The 26,661-nt window shown below is 42.8% G+C and overlaps 2 protein-coding genes across 6 annotated transcripts; both read right to left on the bottom strand.

The window, feature by feature from the left end:
• Positions 1-555: 555 nt before the first annotated feature.
• pigv (phosphatidylinositol glycan anchor biosynthesis, class V) lies at positions 556-3,975 on the bottom strand. Its single transcript, XM_042490373.1, is given in 7 exon segments — positions 556-1,285; positions 1,393-1,488; positions 1,490-1,558; positions 1,560-2,081; positions 2,083-2,355; positions 2,357-2,563; positions 3,637-3,975. Coding segments are annotated over 7 exon segments (1,524 nt in total). The 5' UTR covers positions 3,706-3,975; the 3' UTR covers positions 556-997.
• Positions 3,976-6,284: 2,309 nt separating this feature from the next.
• arid1aa (AT rich interactive domain 1Aa (SWI-like)) lies at positions 6,285-25,651 on the bottom strand. 5 transcript variants are annotated; one of them, XM_042489113.1, is made up of 20 exons: positions 24,446-25,651; positions 20,872-21,090; positions 19,612-20,217; positions 19,394-19,489; positions 18,428-18,668; positions 16,746-16,835; positions 16,482-16,652; positions 15,552-15,885; positions 14,892-15,037; positions 14,702-14,787; positions 14,376-14,585; positions 14,086-14,290; positions 13,766-13,919; positions 13,455-13,624; positions 13,149-13,338; positions 11,710-11,835; positions 10,836-10,932; positions 9,792-10,632; positions 9,539-9,669; positions 6,285-9,437 (listed from the first exon to the last, which is right to left on the bottom strand). In XM_042489113.1, exons 1-20 carry the CDS (start codon positions 25,361-25,363, stop codon positions 7,566-7,568), a joined length of 6,903 nt encoding a protein of 2,300 aa, XP_042345047.1. In that variant the 5' UTR covers positions 25,364-25,651; the 3' UTR covers positions 6,285-7,565. The 5 variants fall into 5 exon arrangements, with proteins under 5 accessions (XP_042345047.1, XP_042345048.1, XP_042345049.1 ...); XM_042489114.1 differs by having other exon boundaries at positions 13,455-13,621; XM_042489115.1 differs by having other exon boundaries at positions 13,455-13,618.
• Between the last annotated feature and the right edge of the window lie 1,010 nt (positions 25,652-26,661).

The following is a 26,661-nucleotide window of genomic DNA, read 5'->3' as shown; positions in this document are numbered from 1 at the left end:
AAAGTTCAGCCTTTCAACTGATTTATTCAGCCTTTTTTTAGTTATGGCGCTAGATAGTTGGAAATAAAAATTTGCAAACAAAACCAAACTTTTCTTAACAGCCTTCTAGAGGGATTGTTTTAACAGCAGCCTCTAGTGGTTTTAATGATGTCTGCAAGCATCAGGGATAACTAGGGGATTGACATTATTTGCAGCACAAATAAACCATAAAGACAGACAAAAACAGTTTTAACATACATAAATTCATTTTGTTCACCATTTAGTTTAATATTAAATTCAAGGCTAAACTTCAAAGGCAGCCATTGTTCTTTACAACAAAATACAATAAAGCAGTTTTCCATTAATGCATCGAGAAAAAGAAAAAATTGAGGATCCCTTTACAGCAACAAAAACTTTATTATTATTTTTTATTCATATCCCAAACCATAACTTGGAATAATTCTTCTTCCAAACATGCAGTGCAATATTAAACTACAAAGTAAATAAAATGCTTTGTTTCAGCAAGAAATTTAGAGAAAAAAATTTTTTTTTTTTTCAATTAGAACCATAGTCTTTCCAATATTTACAACTGAACAGTGTTCACTAATTTTTCAGGAATATTTTACATTTGACTTTCTTCTCAAACTGTCACAAACATATTTAATTGAGATGTTCAAAACCAGATTTGTTGACTATTGCGTGAATAAATCAGCATCAAAGATGTAATCACTTCAGTTCTATGTTGGACTGAGCCACATATTAATACATATTTAACTTTTATTTACATCATATATATTTACTCAAAAACAAATGAATGATTACATATTTTTAATTAATGTGGCATGGACAAAATGTTGCATTCATGTATATGTTTATTTTCTTTTAATTGAACAATTACTGGAATAACAAAAATGAACTTCTGATAATATACACCTGTGTGTTCATATGGTTAAAATATGGTATACAGCTCAGTCCTACATAGAAATATTGCATTTAAAGCTCAGAGTTATGTCTCAAGTCATGTCCATGGCAAGAAGTTACAGTGCAGTGCAAGGCCCAGCACCCAGTAAGAGAGGAAGTATCCCAGGACACTCTGTGTGGTCTGAGAGCAGGCTTTAAAGTGTGGCAGCAGTGCAGTGATGGGGTTTTGAGGTGTGTGCTTGCATCCATTTCTGGAATATGTATGTAGCTGCACGTTGGGATTTGACGTCTTCCTCCGATGGAGAAGTGGCTCATTGAGAAGGAGCAGGTGAGCGCTTATCCAGAAGGGCACGGGAGACGAGGAGGCCATGAATCTGGTTAGGACCTGGAAATGTAGATTTAAAAATGGGAATGAGTGGAAATCAGTAGTTGTTCCTCACACCCAGACAGATTATAACCTTGCACAAGAAGGTAATTATATCATTTCCTTACCTGCACATGCATGCACAGTGTCCCAAACACCAGAAGTACTGTTGAATGCACAATGTATACAAACACTCTGGGGTTGAACATTCCAGGTATGGGTTTTGTCTAGTCCTTTATTTGCACCTGTCTCCCAAAGTCCCAGTCTCAGACACAGTTCTGGATTGGCTTGAAAAATATGCATATGCTGCAATTATGCCGAGAGTAGCCATAGGTAAAGCCAGAATGAAGTTTGGTATCTGCTTTAACTCAAAGTAGCGGAGGAAGCCCACATCCCAGTAAACATCCTGGATATGAGAATAAAGCACAGGGAGAGGTCTCATGCACCAGAGCGGCGGTGGACCATTTTCATCTGGAACCCGGTAGCCCTTCAGCTCACCCAGCGTCAGAAGAGCAGGGGGGATACGTTCCAAGGAAACAGATGGTGTGCAAAATGTCCTATACCCATAGTACTGGAACGCACAGAAGGGAAGGGCGATGATTGCAGTTCCCAAGAGAGAGGTGAGCAGGAGACGGATGATGGCCCAAATATAGTGGAGGACTTTACTGTGGCCTTTTGTCGTTGTTCGATATACGCGAATCTGGGAAATAGCATGCAGCGAAGGAAGATATAGCAGAAATCCTATGTTAACCAGTCCATTAGATCGTGCTGCAGTGGCTATACTGAGAGCCAGGCAGGCTCGGAAGGTGAACCCCTTTCTCCAGGAGGAAGAGACCGCCGAATGTGAGCGCAGCAAACAGGCTCTCTGAGTACGCAGCGGTCATGAAAACATTGGCAGGTGTGATGCAGTAGAGCAGGCTGGAGAGCAGAGCAAGACGTCTGTCCTGAAGAACTATCCTACTGAGCGCATACAGGGCGACCACACTCAACAGGAAGAGGGCGCTGTTCCCCAGAGCCACAGCCACCAGCAAACGCCCACGCACGCTCAGCCAGCTGCTCAGGGGCCACAGCAGCGTCTCTGCCAGGCCCCGGGAGGACGACGGGGAAGAGGGGGAAGAAAGCAAAGTTATGCTCATAGAGGTATCCTCTCTCAGCGATGAAGAGGAAGTGCTCGGCATCCCAGTGAGAGAGGCCACCCAGCAACCACTCCACTGCAGAGTCCAGGTACAGAGGCTCCTCTGTCCGTGGCGGCCTGAATGCATCAGCATCGTGGTCAGGGATTACAGCATTGAAAACAGCCTGAGGAGAAATATTTAACAGTATTAAAAATCGTTAAACAAATTTTGTCGTACAGAGAGAAACACATGCATATAGTCACTTTGTCTGTGACCTACTCACCACACAGAGCATGTACTCCTCTCAGCACGATTCATTAGCTACCACCAGTAATGGAATGTAACTAAGTACATTTACTCAAGTACTGTACTTAAGAATTAATTTGAAGTACTAGAACTTTACTTAAGTCTGTTCTTTTCATGTTTTTTTTATACTTTTACTCAACTAAATTTCAGGTGGAAATATTGTACTTTTTACTTTCTCACTACATTTATCTGACAGCTATAGTTACTTTACAAATTAAGATTTTTGACGTTATAAATTTATATTACCGAATAGTTTATATAAGTACAGCTGCAACACAATCAGTCGATTCACAGAAAATAATTGCTAACTGCTGCAACAATTACTTCTGACTTTTTTTTTATTTTTTTTAATACTTTTGAGTTTTGGAATGTTTTTTTAAAAAAAAAAAAAAAAAAATAAATATATATATATATATATATATATATATATATAAATATATATATATACACTTTAACTTGCTGATCTTATGGCACAGAATATCTAAATTCTGAGGGTCAGTTACTTTATTTCTTTAGTTTAAAATCAGTATTAAATTATATATATATATATATATATATATATATATATATATATATATATATATATTCAGTTTTGTGTGGTTTCTTTTTTATTTGAAGTTTGAGGTGTTTTTTGTACACACACATACATACACACACACACACAAACACACACATATATATATATATATTCCCCTGATTATATTTACTTTTATAAAATTAGTACATTCAATGCATGACTTTTAATTGCAACAGAGTATTTTCCCAAGGTGATATTGGCACTTTTACTTTTGTGAAAAATCTGAATACTTCTTTCACCACTGGCTACCACACGGAAAGTGTGGTAGCCAGTGCCGAAGAGACTTACACATCGAGGTAAATTAGGGTTAATAACAGGGCTTATAGCGATAAAAATTATCATATATCAGCACATCCAAAAAAGCCAAAACTTACCTGCAAAAACAGTGACAGACCCCTGGTGACTGTGGCAAACTCCAGAACTGCTCTGACATCCATGGTCATTGATGTGACGGAGAGGATCTTAGAGAGCCGCTGGTGACAGGCCTGAGCATTGTCGCTGCTGCGAGACACTCACTGCTGAGTTCGTCATATTTTCTGTGAATCATAGCTGGCTGGGAAAAACCACTCGGTGAATGCGATTCTGGAGGTTTTGCGTTTTCATTGGTTTGACAAATTTAGAAGAGGGTAAACACTAAAAATGATCAGAGAGCTAACTGTCGCAGAGCAGTGTTTGTTTTCAGGTGCAATCTCTGTCCTCACATCCTGCAGCAGCTCGGCTCTGTTTCGAATGGCACTTTTCACTTCCGGTGTTACAAAACGCTCTTCAAAATAAAAGCCCGCATGAAAAGAACCCTTATGAGGTCATTTATAATTCATTATTTCTTTAATCGCGTAAGTGTTGCAAACGTTTATCAATAAGAGTTTAGCTTTATTTGACTTACATTTTATAACCTTACATCGATTTGACACATTGGGACACCGTGTATGAAATATTTTGAGTGACATGTTTTTCTCTCCAGCAGGCGGAGCTCCAAACTGTCTAATGGACTGGTTTATCAAGTGGTGCAGGTATGTTTTTCTTCATTCAAAACGCGAGAACATTGTGTTTGCTTATGTTATTGATCTCTTAGGTTTGATTGGTTTGGATTTTTTCATATATATGCCTTTTCAATTACTCCCATGTCCCATTTAAAACCACAATTTCCTTTGATTTCTCTTATAGCTGATGTATATTAACCCATTGAAACCTGGAAAAAAAAACTGGCTGGATTTCTCCCCAAAACACGCGAAGAAGGCAATGTACAATTTAAATGACCCAGAAATGATCAAAGAATTAGTAATACGTACAAAAACATTACCTGGAAATTAGCACAACAAAGTCAAAATATAATAATAATAATAATAGTGAAGAAAAAAAGGAAATTACCCGATAAAAGTACTTGAAATAATGATTCTGTAAGATAATTCAAAATCTATAATTCTGATTTTTTCCAAATTTATAGTTATCTGGACATTTTCCCCTAGCTTTTTTTCCCCTCATCTACTAATTTCTTGCAATTTGGGGGACATTTCTTGCCAAGTTGCTCTTTGCCCTTTTCCCACTTATTCAAAAAGGAAGTCAAATCAGTTTGTCAGGGTCTAAATACTTATGAAAAAAATGTCTGACCAGCACAAGAAAAGTGATGTAGATCCAGGTTTTAAAGGGTTAAGACTAACACAAAGTGATTTCTTATGCATTGTTTCTGTTTTGCCCCCGATGAAGCATAATACTGTTTGGATAAATATGAAGTTTATCTAGAGAGAAAGCCTACAGGAGGTCCTCCTCCATCAGGTTTTCTGTTATGTGCATGGACAATATGAAGACAGTGGCCCTCTGGGTATTTACATGTTAAAGGGCTCAGCACCTTTCCTACACAGGAGCAAGATATAGAGGTGGTTTGGCTGCTGTTTTGTCATTTTGTGTTTCTCTGTAGTTGGTATGCATCATTTTAGGGCAAACTTTTGTGGGGTCATTTTGGTTTTCCTTGTTTTATCACAATGAGGTCATTTCAGTATTTTTTAGAACAAATTTGAAGGTTCTTTGACTTGTTTTTAAAGCTCTTAATGGTTTGGGACAAGCCTTGCAGACTCTGTGTTATTCAATAATCCTTCATGAGGTCTCAGATCTTCTGCTGTTGGTTTTTTAAATGCACACTGTTATATGCAAAAGAAAAGAGGCTGCTCCGCTTTTGTTAACTATCTCCCAAAATTATGGAATACCTTTTTAAAATCTTTAAGAGAAGCCTGCTCTGCAAATAATTTTAAACAGCTGAAAACCTATTTATTTAGTCTGGCTTTTAATTAATGTAATTCTTGTGATTATTATATCAATTCTCTAATATTTACTATTCTTACCTGTCTGTACTTTTTACCTTACCTTTATATTTTAACACCAACTGTCTTTTGATTGTCTAAACTTGTCATGTTTATGCCTTTGTTTTACATTTTCATTGTGAAGCACTTTGAGCTGCATCCCTTGTGTGGAAAGTGCTCTGTAAATAATTCATTAATTACAATTATTTTGCCTTTTTCGGTTGTTTTGTCTCTTTGTAGTCATTTTGTGTCTCTTTTGGGTTTTTCTGTGTGTCAATATGTACCTTTTAATGGTTGTTTTGCCCTTTTTGGTAGTTATTCTGTGTCTTGTTGCGAGTTCCTCTGCATCTCTTTGAGGTCATTTTGAGTCTCTAGCTGGTTGCTGCATGTTATTTTGAGTGACAATTTGCAGATGAAGGTCAGGTAGGCTGCTGACAGTTTGGGCCCCATCCATGGTTATGTGGTACGTTAACAATAGTAAAACTACTTACTGATGGCTGCAGTGCTTTTTTAACGTGTGCAATTATTTTACTCAAAGCATATAAACTGTCATTTCTGTTGCATCCAGCGAGTAGAACCATGTTTTCTACACGTTTCCTGAGCACTGAGGTGAACATGCAGGTATTTCAATTTTTTTTTTAACCCAGTTGTGTGTGAATTCTCACATAGGTTTGAGTTGTTTATCCAGAAGAGGTCATGATTCCAGAAGAACAAAACCATCAAACAGCTTACGAAGATTTAATGTACATTTATTCTTACCACGTGGAACATATAGTATAAAGATTTCATACTGAATAAATGATATTCATTGAGCCAAAAAAGGGAAAGGGAGGAATTTACATGTTGTCTTAGCTACATAGTCTGAAATACAAATATGCAGAATCCATGACTGAAGAAAAATTGTCAAATGTGTACTTCATCTAGTTTATTTTTGTTGTACCAGGAGATAACAGGTTTGAGCCGTGTCTGCCGCACTACGGAGCTGTGGAGAGACCAGAGGTGTGGGTCTAATCAGCGGGGACTGGAGGTCACAGACCGTCTCACATGTCAGCCTCACCAATAACAAGTGTGAGAATAGTGACACAGACAGAGACAGACACAGAGAAAGGAAGTGTAATGTACAACATTATATATACACCACAGCAAAGCTGTATTTGAAGTTGAAAACCAGTCCTAAGAGGTGATTTCTTTTCATAAGGGTATTCATACAATCAAGGGATAAGAGGAGGTAAGGGTGTTGTAGGTTCTTGATACTTTGGGGAAGAAAGCCATTTTCTGTTTAACACCAAACTAAAATGACCTCAAAACTCTAAAAGAGCTGCATCTTCTGCTTCTGTGTGAAACGTGTGTTACAGAATGCTTACACTCAAGAGCAGTACGGTACAGAAAATGTCCTACAATCTACTGCACACTGCACAGGCCTCCCCGGTGAAGGTGTCTATTGACAGCACTTAAGTCTACTGTCGGGCTGACTGGTGAGAATCCAACTACAGCAACTATAACCAGTAGGCCACTTGTCAGTCTGCTTCACCTCTGAACATCAACCAGTTACAGACTCATTGTGCCCTCGAGGGGAGAGCTAGGGCACACTGTGTCTCCCAAACTCACTGTAAACGAGACAGCAACTTTGGTTACAGTTTTTGTTTTTCAGCTATTTATTTATTTAATTCATTTATTTATCTTTATTAAAAAGTACTTTTCCCCCAAGTGCAGAACAGTCTCCCAACCGTGGTGCTCTGCTCTGTGTCATCCAGTTGGCATTCTTGTTACAAGTAGTGTCACTTTGTGGGCATCTCTCTGGTTTGTAATCCACCACAGCTCTGTGATTACCCTCCTCGAGCGAGGACGGCCTGGGGAGGGCTCAGAGAATGGAGTCTGAAGGATTTTCATAAATTAAAGACAGTCACTTGAACTTTCCGTGCCCTGTTACACACACAAGCCAGGTTTCCAGGGAAGAGGGGATTGGGGATAAAACCCCCAAAAAGTGGAGCCACGGCTCCCTACAGCTGTCATGACTGGCCAATCAAAAAGAGTACATCACAGATAACATGAGAAACCAGCGAGTTCATTAGGGGGGACACTGAAAGGTCGAGGAGTCGGGACTCGTGTAGTGTGAACTCTGAGTGGTTCTCCTCCACCTTGGCTAAGGCGTGCAGAGCCCGGGCAGCTCGCCGCATCATGTCCGGGCTTGTGGGCTCGAAGTGCATCCCCTGTAGGTGTAGCAGAGAGCTCTGGCTCTGCTGAAGCTGTGTGGCAGCCAGACTATCCTCCAGGAAGCCCAGCAAGTTGCCCACGCTGCCTTTCTGGACAGCGATTGCTCGCGCTGCCACAGTGTCACCCTGTGCCAGGTTGGCCAGAAGGACCACGGCCATCTCCCTGCACACCGCAACCTTCCTGTCTCCGATTAGCCGCACCAGGTTCCCGTATAGCTTCTCCAACCGACTGAATGGCGGAGTGGCCAAGATGAGGTCCACATTGTTGTCTTGGATGCTTAGTTTGCTTAGTGTCTCCAGGACCAGTCTCTGAGGGGACAAAGCACTGTGGGGGCCTAAAGTGGGGAAGGGGTCCTGAGCCTCTGCTGATGGGCAGACAGCCCAGTGGAGAAGACCGTCCAACAGAGGCAAGCAGATGCTCTCAGGGTAGATGGAGAGGTCCAGTTGGCCTGAGATGTTCGCCAAAGTGACCAGTGTGTTCTCCCGCAGGAGCTCCAAGCAGTCCCACCACCATTCATCCCTTTGGCCTATTCCCTCGTCTGAATCCTCATCTTTCTCGTAGGTGAGCGGGGCCTGTTTGCGCTCAGGGTGCCTGTGGTGGAGCAGGATCAGGCGTCCCAGTAGCAGTAGCAGCCCTGGATGTTTGGACATCTCGTGGTCATTGCCTGGCACAAAGGAGAGACTGCGGACAATATTGGAGATACAAACGCAGCGCCGGGCTAAAGAATCCTGCCAGTTAGCCAGCGCAACGAGCGGCCCCTCGTCTTTACTGTGAGGCTCGTCCTCCAGGATGGTGCCAGTCTGCTGTTGCTGCTGGGTTAAAACACTGTTGGAGGAGGGAATGGGTCTGTTATTCTCCTGGTGACTTTTAGCAACTTTCTCAACTGTCTTTGTCTCAGAATCTGGTTTCTTCTCCTCCTCACTGCTGAGCGAGGGGCTGGCCTTCTCTGACACTGCTGCTGTCTCTTTTGGCCGTTCTTCTTCATCCTGATTCTTCTTTTTGTCTTCCTCAATTGGCAAACAGTTTTCCAGTATCACGTCTTCTGGGACTCGTCGCTTGAGTAAACTTGAGGGCACTGATATCCGTTCTCGTGGTTCCAAGAACTCCCTGCGTGGTTCAAAGTGAGTCTGGATGTGTTCTGTTGAGTCTCCCCCTCCAGCGCTCCAATGAAGTAACCCACTGTCAAACTCTTGTAGTTTGCCGTGATTATTGGACTGCCCAGTAAACGGGTCTTTCTTTCGTACCAACTTTAGGGGAAACTTGTCAAACTTGCTGGCCTGTTTGGGTCTCTCGTGGGCTGCTAAGGGTTGCGATGAGCCCGTCTGTTCTGATGAAGGACCCTTGCTTTTCCTCTCCTCATCTTCCGTCTTCTCATCTCGACCCCGAGACTCTGAGCACTGCTGCTGCTCCTCCTCCTCTTTAACACGAGCTGGCCCCTCCGTTTCTTGTTCTTCCTCCTCTTCATCATCATCATCATCTCCTTCCTCTTCCATGTCCTCAGCTCGTGGATCCTCTTCTTCTGTGCTGTCCCTGTCTCCTTTCAAGGCATCGGGATCAAGCAGTGTCCTCTGGCCAGGGTCTCCCACCTCATACTCCCGCAGAATGCCAAAGATTTCAATGAGGCAGCGCCGGAAATACTCAACCACTAACTCCAGTAGGCCAGGCAACTGCAGGCAGAACATACATGCAGAAATATTTAGACACCAACATTTAAAACGCATGCTGTACCATTAAAAACCATCATGCGGGGCTCAATATTAAGTCTCACCGTGTTGAGATCAAAGGTGGAAATACTGTTATCATCATACAGGAGGATGTTGATGGTATCCAAAGCCCACGTACTCTCAGCCAATAAACCAGACTTTAATGACATCATGACTCTCCAGGCCTCCGGGGTTCCTAAAAAGTCACGATGAAAAACTCGATTGGTCCAATATAAGCATCAAATTGGAACAATATAGCCAGACTCAGCAGCATTGGGCATAATAAAGAAATTAAATATTTATAATCAATAGTCATACCGATATCTTTGACGGTGAGTCTCCGACGTGGTTTCAGGACAGGATGAGTAGCTTCTACAGAGCCAGGAGCAAAAGGCATGTCTCGTCTTATTAGAGGCGACTGCACCGGAGGGGGCACTATGTGAGACGCAGGCACTGGAGGGCCAGCCTTCTGCATCTTCATGACTCCGTGCATATAGGGAGATTTATTAGGTGATGTCCTGCTGTCCATGGGGCGGGGCATGGCGGCCGGGCTAGACACCTGTGGAATGTGGTTCTGCACACCCTGAGGGGGCTGGTAGTTGGACTGTACTGAACGAGGCATAGGTTGGCCAGGTCCTGCTGGACCATACGGAGGCTGCCGTGGGCCCATCTGACCCGCCCATTGGCCATCATGATTCATGCGCTGTTCGGATGACATCATCTCCTCCGAGCGGTTCATGCCAGGGTAACCAGGTCCCTGGGGAGGGCCCCCGGGGCCACCTTGTCGGCTGGGGTAGTTCTGATAGTTCATGTCTCGCGGTCCCTGCCACATACCTCCCTGAGGACCCTCAGGGCCCGACTGCATCATCTGAGGGGGCATGTTGGGCTGAGCATTGGGCCCCGTCGCTCCCTGCATACGTTCACGACCAAAGGGGAAGGGGAACTGATTGCCTGGGCCAGGTGGACGGCGATCCGAGCCGGGGTAGGGCCCACTGCCGCTGTACTGATTGTACGACTCCTGCTGTCCTGAAGAGGGTGCAGAGGCACCTCCTTGCTGTTGCTGCTGCGGTGGTTGTTGTCCACCGTGAAAGGGCCCACTATACTCCGCCTCATGTCGTTTTGATGGAGGATAACCCCCTTCCACAGGACGCTTGTAACTCTAAATATCAAAAAAGGTTCAGAGAGACACAAATATTTCATATAATTTTAACAGATATGTAAATACGTGGGTTCATAACAGATTCCAGCTCAAAACACAATAAATCTAATATATGATTGCAACTCAGTCAAACAGAAAAAGAAACACTAAACCAATGCAGTGCATTTAGCATAGCGAGAGTGAAGTGCAGATGGATCATTGACCTGTTGTTGTTGTGGGTACATTCCAGGCTGCTGATTTGGGTAGGAGCCTGTAGGGGGCGTTCCCTGTCCAGGATACTGATTACCATAGGAATCATGCCTGCAAACATTATGCCTCATTAGTTTGATCATGAAAATATTATGCATCTCTAACTCACTGGATTAACTCATGGCCCACTGTTACACATGTACAGTCATACAGTCAGCAAACATTATGATTTATAGTGATGAATTTGTAACCAAAAGACATCCAGGGTTTCTTCTCATTAACAGCCTCACACTCAGTTACATGATAATAAATCTCCATCATACCCGTCTCAGTTCTATGTGTATGATTTATTAAATTTCCTCAAATATATTAAATATAAAGGCAAAAAGTAAATACTGAATATAAACACCCAACCCTTTTCCAACTGTGCTGCTCATTGCTTGATAAATAATACCTGTCCCCAGAGAATATCAATGGGATTCATACATTTCAAATTTAAAGTACATGTCACATCAGAGTAATGGTGCTTATATCACCACACCCACATACAATCAGCCCAAACCACAGAAATGTGAAGATTAAGCGCATTTGGAGTGAATATTTTTCACATGAAGGATGTCAACAAAATTCTAATGTTAATTTGTCAAGATAATTAATATTAAAATAATGTGAAATTACGTTGTGTCTAACCATATAGTACAACAGGATTAAATGAGGTGTCTTGTAATGACACGAAAGATCCTTCATACATTTCAAGCATTTCTAAAACACATTATTACATTAAGACTCACAAAAGAAATGTGTTTGTTTTATATGAAAAATGACAGCTTCCACTGATAGCAGCTTTAAACCCAATGAGCTTGTCGAATAAGTGCTGTGTGAACTGACCGTGGCTGCTGTGGTGGGAAGCGATTTGGCGAATACATCCCTGTGTCGGCATTGGCAGGCATCATAGGGTTTGGCTGAGGAGCACTGGATCCCATGTTGCCCTCTGGGCCCATTCCTTGCTCCGATCTGGGAAAACCATAACAATACACATTGGTTTGTTTTTCCATACTTTGCTACTCACAAACATACAAATTATACTTGAGCCCATCGAGGTACAATCATGTCGACATGAATACTTTGGTAGCAATTCAATATCAGAACTCTTTTCTTTAATCTGGCTTCTACAAGTCAAGTAGGTACAACAGGGCTCGGCAATATGGAGAAAATCAAATGTCACATATTTGACAAAATACCTAAATATTGATATCCCAAAGATGTTGTTGTTGTTGTTGTTTACTATTGGTGCTGTTACAAAGTATTTACACAAAGAGATTTGCAATAAATAATCATTAGTAATGTAGATATTATGACCAAGCGTTTAAAGGCAGTTAATAGAACTGCTAAATCAGTCTGCTGCTGTCAGAGAATTACATCACTTCTACAACTATTCATCAAGATTTAATATTGCTATATCTACTCCTGTATCATAATATGGATTCAGCACTGATATGAGCCCAAACCTCAGGTAAGAGTGGGCAATCAGACATTTTGCAACTTATTTCTACTGATTTATTTTTCAGAGCAGCACAAATCCAGCGTATAACCCTCCTATCACAAAGACGATATATCAGTGCTCTAAGTCAGTGAGCGACATTGTTGATTGAAATGAATGATAAATGACTGAATGGTTATTTCATGAACCAATGGTTCTCAACCAGGGGGCCAAAGTCCCCTGACAAATGGGGAACAGTTGATTTTCACTATAGAAGTGAGCCCAGTGTAAGTAAAAGTCATAGGAGTGATTATTCTGATCATAGGTTTCACTTCCTTCAAAGCTTTTCTCCTGTAGTTGACAACTAAAAAAATCTCAATCATATCTAACAACCAAAGTCTTTTCAGAAGGAGGTTCCTGAAGCAGATTATTGTTAAATACAGGTCCGTGACGTAATGTATTTTAATTTATTTGTCCTCGGCATAAAAAAGGCAGAGAACCACTGTCATAAACACCATGGAGTAAAGTGGAGTCACAAGATGGGCAGAGACATGACAGCAACATGACACATGTACCACAGTTCAACATCATCTTTTAAAAAAAAAAAACCTGATGTGTTTGACTGGATTTGAAGACTATAATTAGTTCTGGTTTCCATAAAAGAACCACATTGATCCCCAGCAGTACATCATCAACTCCAAGCGCAATTAAATGTGTAAGAAGTCATTTTATTCTGTCCCCAAATCCCTAACATTTCTTAACATTCAATAAAATATAAAACAAATTCAGCCTTACAGACACTGTTGAGGTGTGAAAAAAATGCAATCTCTTATTGAATGATTCTCACCTCCTGTCGTAACCTGGTCCATAGGGATACTGCTGTCTGGGCCCCATTGGCATCGTGCCCATGGCCCCAGGCGGTCCTCTGTTGAACGGGGGCTGCTGCTGTTGCTGCTGCTGTTGTGGCGGTTGCTGCTGCTGTTGGTCACTCACCCCGCTGTTAGGGCCCTGGCTAGCAGGTAGAAACTGCTCCCCAACTGGAAATGCATTCAAAATTAAAGCCCATTAACATCTAATTGACTGATAATGACTGATAATTAAGTAAGTAGTTTAGTTTCTAGGATAACACGATCCATTCAGATCGCCTGCACACCTTTCCGCATGTTACCAAACGGATCCTTGTTGGGTTCGTAGGTGCCCATGCGCCCTTGCATATCTGGTGTGTTCATGCCGGACTGATAAGCGGAGTTGGGCGTCATGTTCTTTCTGGGGAAAGCGGGGTCACTTCCTTCAGCGAAGGGGTCCTGCAGGTTAACACTGCTCCTAGAGAGAAGCAGGGGTGAGGGGGAATTCGGAGATAAGTGGGGAAGACGGAAGAAAAGGCAGAAAGAAATTAGTCTCTCTTATCAGAATGTCTTTTGGAAGCTAGAATCCAATAACAAAAAAGTCTTTTATGAAAGTCACCTGGACCCAGGGGGCATGGGGGGCATCTGGGTATGAGGAGTGGAGGCTGGGGTGGGAGGTTTTAGATCCCCACCTTCAGCCATGGAGCTGCTGGTGGACTGGGGTGTCTGAGGACCCTGCAGAGAGCCGGACCCAGCTGTGGAGCAGAGGGACGCTTCAGTTGGAAATAAGAGAGAAGCAGACAGACATGGTACTTTAATGACACTCAAACAGCAAGTTATGTATTTTTGTTGCTTTCAAAGCGCATGAATGTGGGTTACTGAATTTGAACTGCAGTGAAACACGTGTTCAGTTGAAAAGAAGGCAGGAAGACGACTAACCTGGAGAGGGTGGCTGGACCTTAGCGGTTTGGTTCTTCTTGTTGTCTGAAAAAATCTCTGGTGGAGGGTCCTCGCCACGCTCAATTTTGCACTCGAAGGCGTACAGACACTGGATGTACTGTTTCTTCAAAGAGCTGGCAGCGCTGCTGGATGTACCCACATTCAGGGAGGTGGCCAGATCTCGCCATTTCTTATTCTTGCTCACCTGAGAGATACAGAATAGAGATTACAGTCGGGGGCAAGGAATAAACATACCATGGATTTTTTTTGTTTATAAGTGACTCACTAACCTGCGTCATGCCTCCGATCTCCTTGACTGACATATACAGCCGGAAGAGGTCGAGGGGTTTGCGTCCCACAGCTGGCAAGTTGGTCATGCCCATGGCTTTCTCTTCCATGAAGGCCAAAAAACGGTCCACCCACATCTTCCTGTCCGGCTCTGGTCCCAGCTCATACAGACGTGTTATCTTCTCATTGGTTGTGGTTGAAGAGTTGGACTTCTGTTTTGTGCAAGAGAAATAAGGAAAAAATAAAAATCCGGGACATACGAGGTGTTTAAACATTCAAAGATAAAAAAAAAAAATACTGTTATTACACCATAATGTAGACATGTTACCTTAGATTTGGGTTCTGGCTTGGGCGTTCCACTTCCATCTACTTTGTTATTCATCTTATTGTTCACCTCCGGACTGGGGGCCATACCTAAAAATAATGACAGGGATTAGAATTAGCTGTGAAATGGCCACAAAAGGAAACTATTAAGTTTATTATCTATTAAAAAGTGGAAGTATTTCTGTACAACTCACCACTTGAATTATTGGACATGTTTGGCCCCATGGGATACGGTGATCCACCTTGAGTGTTCATCATTCCAGGCATGTTGTTCATGGGAGGGCCATAGGGTGGGCCGGAGCCTATCATGCCTGGAGACATGTTGGGATAACCAGGCATCCTGGATGGAGGAAGACATGAATGAGCATCTAGTATTTACAAAAGTGACAAAGTAAGGTATCCAGGATGTCTAAAGGTATAATACACATAACTTTAATGTTTTTAAGACTTTTCACGATCATTTTAAACCAAATTTAAGACTGATTTCAAGAAAAAAAACTTTTTTTTACTATATTCAAACATTGTCGGTTAAGTGCATCAATAAGTAGTGTGTATGTAGTCCCATGCATTATTAGATTGTGAGATTTCTCTACATTTTGTCAGTGCAAGTATAAAGACAATGGTAAAGTAAGAAGACTTGGTGGGTTGAGTAAATTAAAAGTTTGACTTATTTTAACAAACATAAATAAAACTGCATAAATAAAAATTAGATGTAATGTTTGTGACAGTTAAGACTTTTCAAAGGACCTGCAGACACCCTGGGTATCTGGTATTAAAGCGTAAGTGAGAAGTACGTCAGAGATCTTGTGTGTGGTTTATAAAAGTAGCCACTTGAGGATCCATCTTGAACTAACCTGTTGTGCATGGAGTTGGTGGCAGGGTGCTGCATGGCTGCAGGGTCCTGGGGCTTTCTGTTCATGCCAGGAGGAGGACACATCCCTGAGCCTACCTGGGGCGGCATGTTGCCCATGTTAGGAGGCATGTTTGGACCCATGTTGGGGCCCATATTTGGACCCATGTTGGGGCCATAGGGACGTGCCCCCATTTGATTAGGGGGCATCCTTCCCGGGGGCATGCCAGCATACGGCGGCCCCCCACCCTGACCTGCCATGGAGTTCAGTGGGCCCATGCCCGGCCCACTGTAGTTTGCGTTGGGCATGTTGCCATAGCCAGGTTGTCGAGGATAACCTAAAAATGACATTATAACAAAAATTTATAGGGTTAAGTAGTCACTTGGCTGGAACTGTATACTGGTTTGGGAAGAAAAAAAATCACTGCAACATCCAGAAGTCCGTTTGTATTAAACACTGAAGTTGGACTGGTGTAACTATGACTGAGTCTTTTCCCTAAGAGCTGTGTGAGGCAGACTTTTTCCCCACAGTGTGTTAGCAGAGAGCTATGCACCCTGAGCAACAAGCCTTCGTCACAGTCTCAGCTCTACTGACAGGAGGCTCTGCTACGTCAGCTGACTCTCTGCTTCACAGCTATAAATAGCTGCAACAGAGTCAGAGGGAGGGACCAACGGTAGCATGGTATTCCTATGAGGCAGGGGAGATATATGCCATAGGTTTGTCTAATGGGAAATGCACATGAAAAAAACTCACTTATAGATAGTAAATTAGGTGGAAAACTTTCACAAATCAAAACTTAAGCCTTAACCCCACCCCCCTCTAGAAGCTATTTCACAGCTTATCTTTTCACAACATCTGAACAGAGTTTCCAAACTAAATGAAGCTCTCTCTATTCAACTAAAACCATGACAGAGACGATTTGTCAGAACATACCTTGGGGGCCATATTGTGTTCCCTGTTGTCCATAGCCACCCATGGAGTTGTTCTGCTGATATGGGCCCATCCCAGGATGCATCTGTCCCCCTGAGGACTGGCGCGGTGACAGTGCAGAGGCCGACTGGGGGGAGCCATAAGGGGGCATCTGAGGGTTTCTTTGCATAAACCCTGACAGAGGACATGACAGAGAGATAGTACTTAGACTCAGATGCTACAACAAACACTCCTGACATGTTGACCTCTGCGGACACGACAGCATACCTCTGTCCTGGGCCATAGGAGACTGGCTCATTGCAGGGTGGAGACTCCCATCTGACTGCACGCTTGATGGCCTGGGAGGCATCTGGGTCCCTAAACAATAATATTTATGTGAGGTTAGTGTCAGCTAGAAAAAAATACAACAGAGTTTCTAGCCATTGTGGTAAGAATGTAGCTACTGTGATTATTTCGATTAGGAAATAGATCAATTTCCATTTTTAAGCAATTAACAATGCTAAAACCAGCATGTATCCACTTAGCTCCTTTCAAGGTACAACATTTTAAGTAGGAAATTAAAGAATATTTCTCTTTTTAAAGATATATTAATCTCAATTTTGTGGGTGTTAAAATGTCAACCCTTTGCAGGATACCATTTGAGAAAAACATTTTAAGAATATGGTCAAAACAGATTCAAATCAATGATCAACAAGTTTACTTATTGTAGAAGTTCAAGGTAAAAGTCCCTTTTTAATGAGTGGATGATCAGTGCATTTCAACTTAAATATTCCTCATCACGATACCCTGATCAGAGTCATCCATGTACTAATAATGATTTTTACTTATAATCAGAGTGCCTCTGATGCGTTTCAGACAGCCAACTTATATCATGGACTTCAACATTTAGTAAGCTGGTCAGTTATTGTTTCTAATTCTGGCCCTATCCTCAAAAATCACCTGTTTTTTTTCTTTCAACAACAGCTGGTTCCTCGACCCAGTGCAGCACTCCCTTTTTTAAACACAAGTGTGGTATTCCTAAGTATCTGGCTCAGTTTTTTGGTCAGACTTTTGTAAAACAAGTCCAACTTAACAACCTCCCGCAATTCTCAAAGCCACATTTAACCACACTGTACCCACAGACTGTCCATCCATACAAATGCAGGTTTTGTGAACAACCACTTTCCAACCAACAGAACTCAAATATTGTTAAGTGTATCGAGATGATTGAGGAAACCAACTATAGCAGGCCAAGTTTCGAGTAAAAGTGTGATTAGGACGTCTTTAACGATTCCATTTGCTGTAGTTTGATGCATCCGAAAAAGCAGGGCTTTACGTAGAGAGCGTGACAGCTTTTTCTTACAGCTTCAAGAAAGTTGTAAAAAACTAGATTATCAAGTCATCAGGGTGTGAAATATAGGGGTATGAATCACAGCTTTCATCACTATACAAGATTTTATCGATTCTTTAGACAATGATATGATGTTCACGAATATCACCAGGTGCTAGGCCTCTGGTGCTGTTTGAATATGTAGAGAGGAGTTGTGCTTATATAGAAATGGTGACATGCGGGTGTCATGGGAATTTCAAAAAAGAGGCTTTCCTTGAAGATAGAGATATATATTGATGTTTTTAATTTGCATCAATGATATTTGGTTCTTAATCATTGAATCGATATATCGATCCACATTACCATTTTTACACTCCCAGTGAGAAGGAGGACATTTAAATAAGGAAATTCAAATTGATTATAATTTTTTTTTTTTTTTTTTGTTAGTGTTCTCCTTTAAATATTTAAACCAAATTAAAAATTTGGGTTGGTATGAAGTACATTCTTCCCTTTTAATGCAGAATCAACACAAACAAGTTGTCACGACCTGCGGCTCAAGTCATTTGGTGTCTCCATCACAAATGTCAGAATTACGCTACTGATCATATGCCTCATTTTAATGTGCGACTGATCAGCCCACCTGGCATGTTGGCGGGTGACAGCGGTCCTGTACGGGGTGTGCTGGCGCTTGCAGGGGAGCCAGCTGGCGAAGGTGAAGGCCCTCGGATGCCTGGCAGGTGGGGAGATGTGTGAGGAGAGAAGGGCGACTGAGCCTGGTTACTCTGCTCACCCTGACTGCTCGACACACCTGACGTGCTCACACCGGGACTCAGAGCACCCTCTGTGCCTGTGGGCAGGTCATCGATGGACCCTGACAGGTCCTGAAAACATGCACAGGAAGAAAAGAAGTGGAGTCAACAAACATGGCATCTTCAAGAAAAAGGACAATTTGCAACTGCAGAGGATTGAGCTTTTTTTTTTTGCACGGCAATGTTTATTTTAAACACCGTCTGTAGTATTATGTTGCAACTCCTTCTCTGTTGTTTAGATACGAGTGGCACACATACAAATACTACACACACACACATACACAGACCCAGAGGCCTTTGTCCTTATTTATCTTTTTCAAAGAAAAAAAAAAATGAGTGCGCATTAGTGCCAGGGGTTGTCATGGTTACTGAGGTTTGTAGGATGCGAGCCGAGTCAGCATATAGCAGCAGCCCTGCCATGTGATTTCAATACACAAACAAACTCGCTTGTATTCATCTTAGATTTACCCATTTACACAGCTCCTTTTCCACACAGCTGCCGCTCAACTACCACCAACAGCACAAAGTCTAAAATCACCAAGGGATGGAAAGCACAGCGGCCACCGCACGAACATGCAGCAAAATGAAAGCTGTTGAAACATTAACACCTGACATTTAAAAGGAGATTTTCAAAGCCTTGTATTGACATATATTTGAGAAATGGTCAACTAAATACATCCTGTGTAATAAAAACTACAAGACGCAAACAGAAACTAGCGCTCTTACATGTGGGTGAACAGCTAAAACACAGAGAAAAGGATTTTTATGTTCCAACAGTGATATAACAGGCAACTGACCGGAAGGCTGGAGGGGCGGCCTTGACTGTCCTCTGGGCCAGATTTAGGCTGAGTGGATGGAGGGGCGTTGGACTGAAATGAGTCCTGGGTTACCTCCTAAAAAGCATCAGAACACATGCTTAGCAACACTGCCAGACTGACAGGAAAGCATGCATGTGAGCACACACAGAGAAAAATAGTTAAGTATGATGAACAGGATCCCGGGCTGAGGGCAGTACCTGCTGTTGTGGAGGAGGAAAGCGCTGATAAGGTGACTGTTGTGCTTGCTGCTGCTGCTGAGGGGTCTGCGGGTACGCTGCAGGCTGGCCCTGTGGGTGTTGGCTGTGTCCTGGTGGCTGCTGTGGTGGCTGAGACTGTGTCTGCTGTTGCTGCGAGGGGGGCTGCTGAGGCCCCGGTGTGGATCCTGGGTAGTTGGACTGGCCCTGTGATCCGGGGGGTTCCTGGGAACTTGGCTGCTGCGGGGCCTGGCTGGGAGGACCCTGCTGCTGGGCGTAGAGAGACTGGCCAGATTGTGGGGCTGAGGTTTGGGAATAAGGGGGCTGAGACTGTGGGGGCCCTTGGGATGGGCCTGGCAGTGGCCCCTGGGACTGCGGGGGCATGTGGGGCTGCTGATAGGGTTGTCCTCCCTGGGTGTGTGGAGCAGAAGACGGTGGAGGGTGGGTTTGCCCCGGGTACGGTGTCTGGCCACCCGGTTGTCCTGGTGGGGGCTGGGGGTAGGGCGTTTGCTGCTGGCTGGGGTGAGGAGCCTGGCCAGGCTGGCCATAATATGGTGCCTGGCCCTGAGAGCCATAGCCTCCTGGTCCCTGCTGTCCGTAAGATCCAATCTACACAAAATACACAAACACACAAGACCTTAAACACAAATGAAAAAAAAAAAACTAATAAAATCAAGAAACTGACGACTTACAGCACTGTGCAAGAGTCCTAGGCCAACATAGATTTGTTGTTTTAGCAAAGCTGTAATGAGGATGTGTTTTTTTTCCTCAGTGTCTTTACTAAGATACCAACAAAGAATACAGACAACAGTAGAAATTTTAAAACCCACAAAAAGTCAGATCAAAATGGCTTCTTCAGGCTGAAGTCAATATTCAGTGTGAAACATTGAATCGTACAACCAGGACAAATAGCTCAATCAATTAATATTGAGCTTTGGACATGTCTTGAATGCAATCTGATATAAATAAATCTGAAGTTTAGTACTATAATTCTCATATTGTCAGGTCAAGACATGCTAAGTGGAAAGGGAGGTCACACTAAATACTTTAATCTTTTGCATGTTGAATTTTTTCCCCGAAATATTTGCATTTTTTAATAATGTATACACATTTCCTGTATGTTCTAGTTTTACTTTAGTATAAAAACACTACTGAGAATTAAATATGTATGACCATTATGAGCTTGCTGAAATAACAAAATGTCAGGTGGCCTAAGACTTTTGCACAGTGCTATTTCTAAATGATATAAATTATGTGAAATACCTGTGGACCATACGGCATGCTACCCATGCTTCCAGGGGTTCGTCCTTGCATTCCCACTGGGAATCGCTGAGGACCTGGAGGACCATAACCCTGGCCAGGGTAACCGGGCCCCTGTTGCGGACCTGTGGGAGGCCCCTGCTGTGTCTGCTGACTGTATGGACTGCCTGCTCCGTATGGTTGACCTCTCATTTTCCCCATTGGGTCCATAGGACCAGGTGGCTGGACATGGTGAGAAAATACATCAAGTCAACAACCAAAAAGCAACGAAGAAATCTAAATAGCAAGTGTTTCATCTTACATGCAGCTCTCCAAAATCTTAACTATGATGTTACAGTCTGTCCCTAAAACACTTGGCTGCAGTCTGTTTCTTTTACAGGACTAAAAGCGTAAAGACAAACTTCAATGAATGAGAAAATTGTGGGGGTTTTCACCTTATTTCCCACGGTCATTACCCTGATTTTTTTTCACCTCACTTCATAGTTTCGGAAGTCAAGAGAGCTATATATATCTACTTTCAAATGGAGGGCAGTCTGCCCAATCTTAAACATATCCCAGCTGTGCTCCTGTTTTGAGCCTGGTCCAAGTAGCTTTTTTCCTCCCCAGAGGAGGCAGTTTGGCTCTGGATGAATGACACCAGAAATGAAGGAAGCACTTTCACAACAGCAGGAGAGAGTGAAAAATGCACAACAGTACATTCTGTCTATAACCCCAAATGTTAGTGTAGACACTCTCTCTCAAGTAAAAACTTGGTGTTACTAAATCATCAATGTCTTCAAAATAGTGCAGGGCTATGCCAGCACGATGCATTTAAGATCAAATCATTCCCTCACCTGCACCAGTATTATCTGGCACTGAAAAGGTTGGGTATTTTAAGATGATTTCTACTAAAGAACATCTACTTGAAAGTGAAAGTATCCCCTTACATTACATCAAGTGAATTCCCACATGTGCACTTTGCTGAGAAGAGCGTCCTCAGCCTAACAACAGCCCTTTACAAATAGTATGCAAAAGGCCTTACTTGACATTTTGCAGATCCAAGATAATGAAGTGAAATAAATAAGAGCAGCACATGGCTAATCTGCATAAGACAGAGAGGAAACTCCCTTGGCCAGTGAGAGATGGTGGACTGCCTTCTGATTGGCTTGGGGGGAGGATTGGGGGGAATTCTTTGCAGTCAAACTTGTGTGGCATGCCAGACACAGCAGAAACACACACACAAACACACACACACACACACACGCACACAGACACACACACACACATCCTCACAGGCAGAGGTCAAATTTGCCTTTTGCTACTCTGTAACATACGATATGAAACAAAGACAGCTGTCAGTCTAGAATTTGTTTATCAAGGGACCATCAAAGATAAGAAATAAGGTTGTTTGTACATCAACAAGAAAAATGTAATGATAGAAGATAACAGAACAGCAGATGTTGTCTGAAGCCAGACATGCCCAAAGTTTGAGCCAATTGTGGCCATCAGACTGATTTTAAATGGCCCTCAGTTTGTCTCCCAAAATATATGATTAACACAATATTGGTTAATCAAGCAAGATCACTTTGCATTTATTTTCATTCACCTCATGAAGGCAGGACAATCGCAATTTGTTCAAGCACCAAGCGGGAACTACATATGCAAAAGTAACGTGCTTTCATAAACAGGCGGTAAACATGCAAACAGACGGCTGCCTAACACCAAGTATTTTATGCAAGCTAGCATGCATGGCCACGGCAAACAAGCAAAAAGTTGTCAGCCAGGGATGCTGCTTTTAGGAGTTTTGGGAAGTTAAATTCTTTTTCATTTAAAACGAAAACAGATGCATTTGTGTCATCTGTATGTGATTTTTTACAATTACACATATGATGCAAGGAGGAGCTGGGCCTGAGGTATTCTTACATTATCTAATGTGGACACCCCTGTCTTAAGACACTGTTGTTTATTTTTGATGACTGAAGTAATACTGCGATATATTTTTGTATGATTTGAAACAAACTGACACTCACATTATACACAATGGTGCAGAGTGCAGCTGATGTATGAGGCAGGGATGCACAATACTGGATTTTAATGATAACATATATGACGATATTTAACAACGAATAGCTGATACTGATGTCAATATATTCACTTATTTCCCCAACAAGTTTTTTCTGTGGTGGAACGAACATCTTATTATGAATACTCTTTTTGTGATGACCATCCAACAGATGGAGAAATACAGTACAATCCCTTCTGTAAAATATGCAAAACACTTTAATTTAAGGTTGATGTCTTGCACATGTTCTCTTTCTCAAAAAGGGGAAAATATCGTTCATATCAGCAGAAATCAACAAGTTGGCCGATTCCAATGCTTTATTTTAAAGCCAATATCAGACTATACAGACGATGAGCCAATATTATCATGCATCCATAGCATGGGCCATCAAGCTGCAAGTATGTGATGGGAATGCTCCTAATGGTATTATTGAAACCAGGCTGCATGCATGTTAAAACAAACAGCTTGGGGTTTCAATTTATGGGGAAAATATCTGTCAAAAGATAAAATGAAAATGACAAAACTATACATTATTCATGTCCCAGTTTCTCCAACACTGGGCTACATGAAGTGTTGAAAGTGGTGCAGAGAAAAGGAGTGAAGCAGCAGTACCTCTGGTGACCCTGTGATGAATTAGTGCTGTGTGCTCTTATCAGCAACTGTTGCCTTGCATCACATGTAATTAGAAATGGCCATGAGCAGCGGATGAGGAGCCAATCAGATTTCAGCTAGCATGTCAACCAAAGACCAACTATCTCCTGGCTTTGACAGCAGGATTTTACCTCCACAATTCAAATCCCAGTGCAAACTGCAATCTGCAGGCTGCAGTCACTCACTCATGAGACTGAGCTGACTGTTTACAGGCAACATGCATGGGAAGCCCAGCAGCTTTTCAGCACGGGCAAAACCCTTTTAATTTATTTATGATTAAAATGTAATAAACAACATCGTTTACAGACATGTCACAGGGCATTTGATGGATTTAAACTGAACCTACATGTGCCATTTAACTAACCGTGAGCAACACATTCCTTCCGACGTAGCCACAAAATTACAGCTTATCGGGCTGGAAAACAATATAAACGTGTCTGTATGAGCAACTATCACAAACTATTGCGTGTGTGAACACGGTGTCGTTTACACATATTCGTGTGGTACGAACACATTTGAAACAGAATAAATACAAAGTATAATACGCGTAGAGCAGCTATGGGAGAAAAAACGAGCCGTTGCTCTTCGGCGTGTATTTTCGCCCCTTTTCAAAGTCGGGCCTTCTTTGCTCCCTGAACGTCCTTACATCGTTTCAACAACTTATATCTCCTACAAGCGGCACTCTAGTGTTGCTACAAACCTTTGTCGACATATTAAAAACAACAATTATTTAACGGTCTGGTGTAAAGGAAAAAAACACACACGAGAGGCAGCCATTTTAGAGTCTTTGCGAACTCAGACAATGGCTGGCCTGCTACGTTGTGAACTAGCTAGGAGGAGGGAAGCTAAAGCCCACATCGTGTCCCTGCAATAATGTGACTTTACCTGGTTTCTAACTAGCGGCTGCCCGGCACTTCCAGGGCTCATGGGCGACGGGTGATGGCTTCTTTGTTGCCAACCCGGATTGCTCCCTCCATACAGCCCGCTACTGCCCATGTCTGCTGGTCCCTTACTAGCTCCTTCTTGGCTACTGTAGTCATTAGACGGGTAGTTTGGGTATCCCCGCGTTGAGCTGGGGGACGTTAGGAGCTTGTTGAGTGTCGGTGTGGATGTAGGTTGCGGGTTTCCAATGTTATATCTCTGGTTACTGTAAGATCCAGCCATCGCCGAGGGTCCTCCCGCTGGTGGCTGCTGCTGCTTAACGTTAGCTGGCTGCCCCCCAGCTGTCGGCGCCTGGGTGCTGCGAGGGGAGTTCATGGCGTACGCTTGGCCGGGGTAGGGAGTCCTGTTCGGGAATGGGTTGTAATTGTTAAACTGGTGGTTTGAAAAGTCGTGTGAATTGGGTTGATACGCGTCCATCATGTTGCTCGACTGAACGACCGGACCCGCAGCAGCTGCCATGCCAGGGCTTTGTTGTCCGCCATGTTGATGAAAAGGGGCCCGACCGTAGTGCTGACTGTATCCGTACGAAGGTGGAGGGAACGCGGCACCGTGGTGATGCACCATGCCGGGGTGGTTGTTCCCCTCCGGTCCGACAGAGTCATTCTGGTTATTATTGTTAGCCCTGGGCGGGTTCCCATTCCCGTTCTTCATCTCAGGTTCCCCTCCTCCCCCTGCATTTCCACCGTCGGCCCCGTCCTGCAGATCCCCCCGGCCCGGCGATCCGCTCTCCAAGCCCGGCTGCTTTTTGTCTGACTGCTTCTCCCCCGGTGCCGACTCCTCCTTGGGGTCTCGATCCGGCTTTTTGAGTTCGGAAGGCGGGCTTGTGTTCAGAGTGGCGGCGCTGGCGACCTGAGCGGCCATGATATACCCCCCCACCCCACCTCTCTCTCCCTCTCTCGGCGAGTCAGTCACAATCAAAAGCTAGCATTGAATATAAATAATTGTTTATAACCATTTATCCTTGTGCCGATTCATTCCCACCCCTCACACCGGACCGAATCCGGCCGCCATCCCGGTTCCGGTTCCGTAAGTGGGTTAGAAATAGGATGGAGGCTCCATACAATGCGTAAAAAAGCGACAGAAATTGTTGTGGGAGTTGTGTTACTGAGCCCGGGTAGAGGCAGGGAGCAAACCCAACCAACACGAGGCTCCGCTACATACAGCCATTTTACTGAGCCGCATGGAGGGCTGCAAAATATGCACCGGATCCGCTCCAATCCGGACTGAACTTTTTTTTTTTTTTTCTTACAACCACATTGTCTTTTTCCCCCATAGGTGGAATATTTTCTCCACATGAAGAGACTCAAATGTTCATACAACTCACTAATGATGTGTTGCCACATATAAGCAGTATGTACTTCACTGCAACCGTTAAAGAGGCTGTATATGACAAAAACACTAATATGCATGGTGAATTTCATGAGTAATCAGTGCAGGAGGGAGCTGATTAATTCATGAAATATATGATTTTTCAAGTGCATGATGTGGATGCCACAGCTGCAAGAGTACTGCAGTTCAGTTCATGGCTTGCACACACATTCTTGCTTGAAAACAGGTAGAAATGCATCTTTAAATATGTTCATTTTTGAAATATTCCTGTGCACAAAGCACTAAATCCTGGCCTTATTGGACTTTTGTTCCTCTCTTACAACCAAATTGTCTTTTGTACCCATAGGTGGAATATTTTCTTTACATGAAAAAAATGTTCATACAATATAAATGCATTGTCACAGCTCATTACATAATCCCATTTTGGAAGCATATAATCAAGAATGTGCCTGAGAGAAAAGTGTGGTCTTTTTCTCTCAAGTATTTTCATCCTAATAAAGTGAGTTGAGTTACATTTAAATTAATTCACAGATTCTACCTAGCAAAATGTTTCCTTAAGAGATTAAAAAATAATAATAATAATAATTATCAAATGAAACTGCTTCATGATTATTTTGGAATTATCCTCATACAAAGACAATTTGGTCAGACACTCTAATGTTTATCCAAACATATTTCATTGCCAATTTTTCTTTTTGTGTCACAGATTTTGTCTTCGGTGTGTTTGATTTTGAGATGGAGAAATTTAGGAAAATGTTTTATAATAAATCTTTATTTGCTAAATATCACATCCACAAATGAAAATTCAGTGGTTATAAACCATTCTCTCC

Source organism: Plectropomus leopardus, chromosome 7, assembly GCF_008729295.1.
Source record: "Plectropomus leopardus isolate mb chromosome 7, YSFRI_Pleo_2.0, whole genome shotgun sequence".
Classification (NCBI taxonomy): domain Eukaryota; kingdom Metazoa; phylum Chordata; class Actinopteri; order Perciformes; family Serranidae; genus Plectropomus; species Plectropomus leopardus.
The sequence above is the reverse complement of the archived record's forward strand: the minus strand, read 5'-3'. Positions and strand labels throughout refer to the sequence as shown.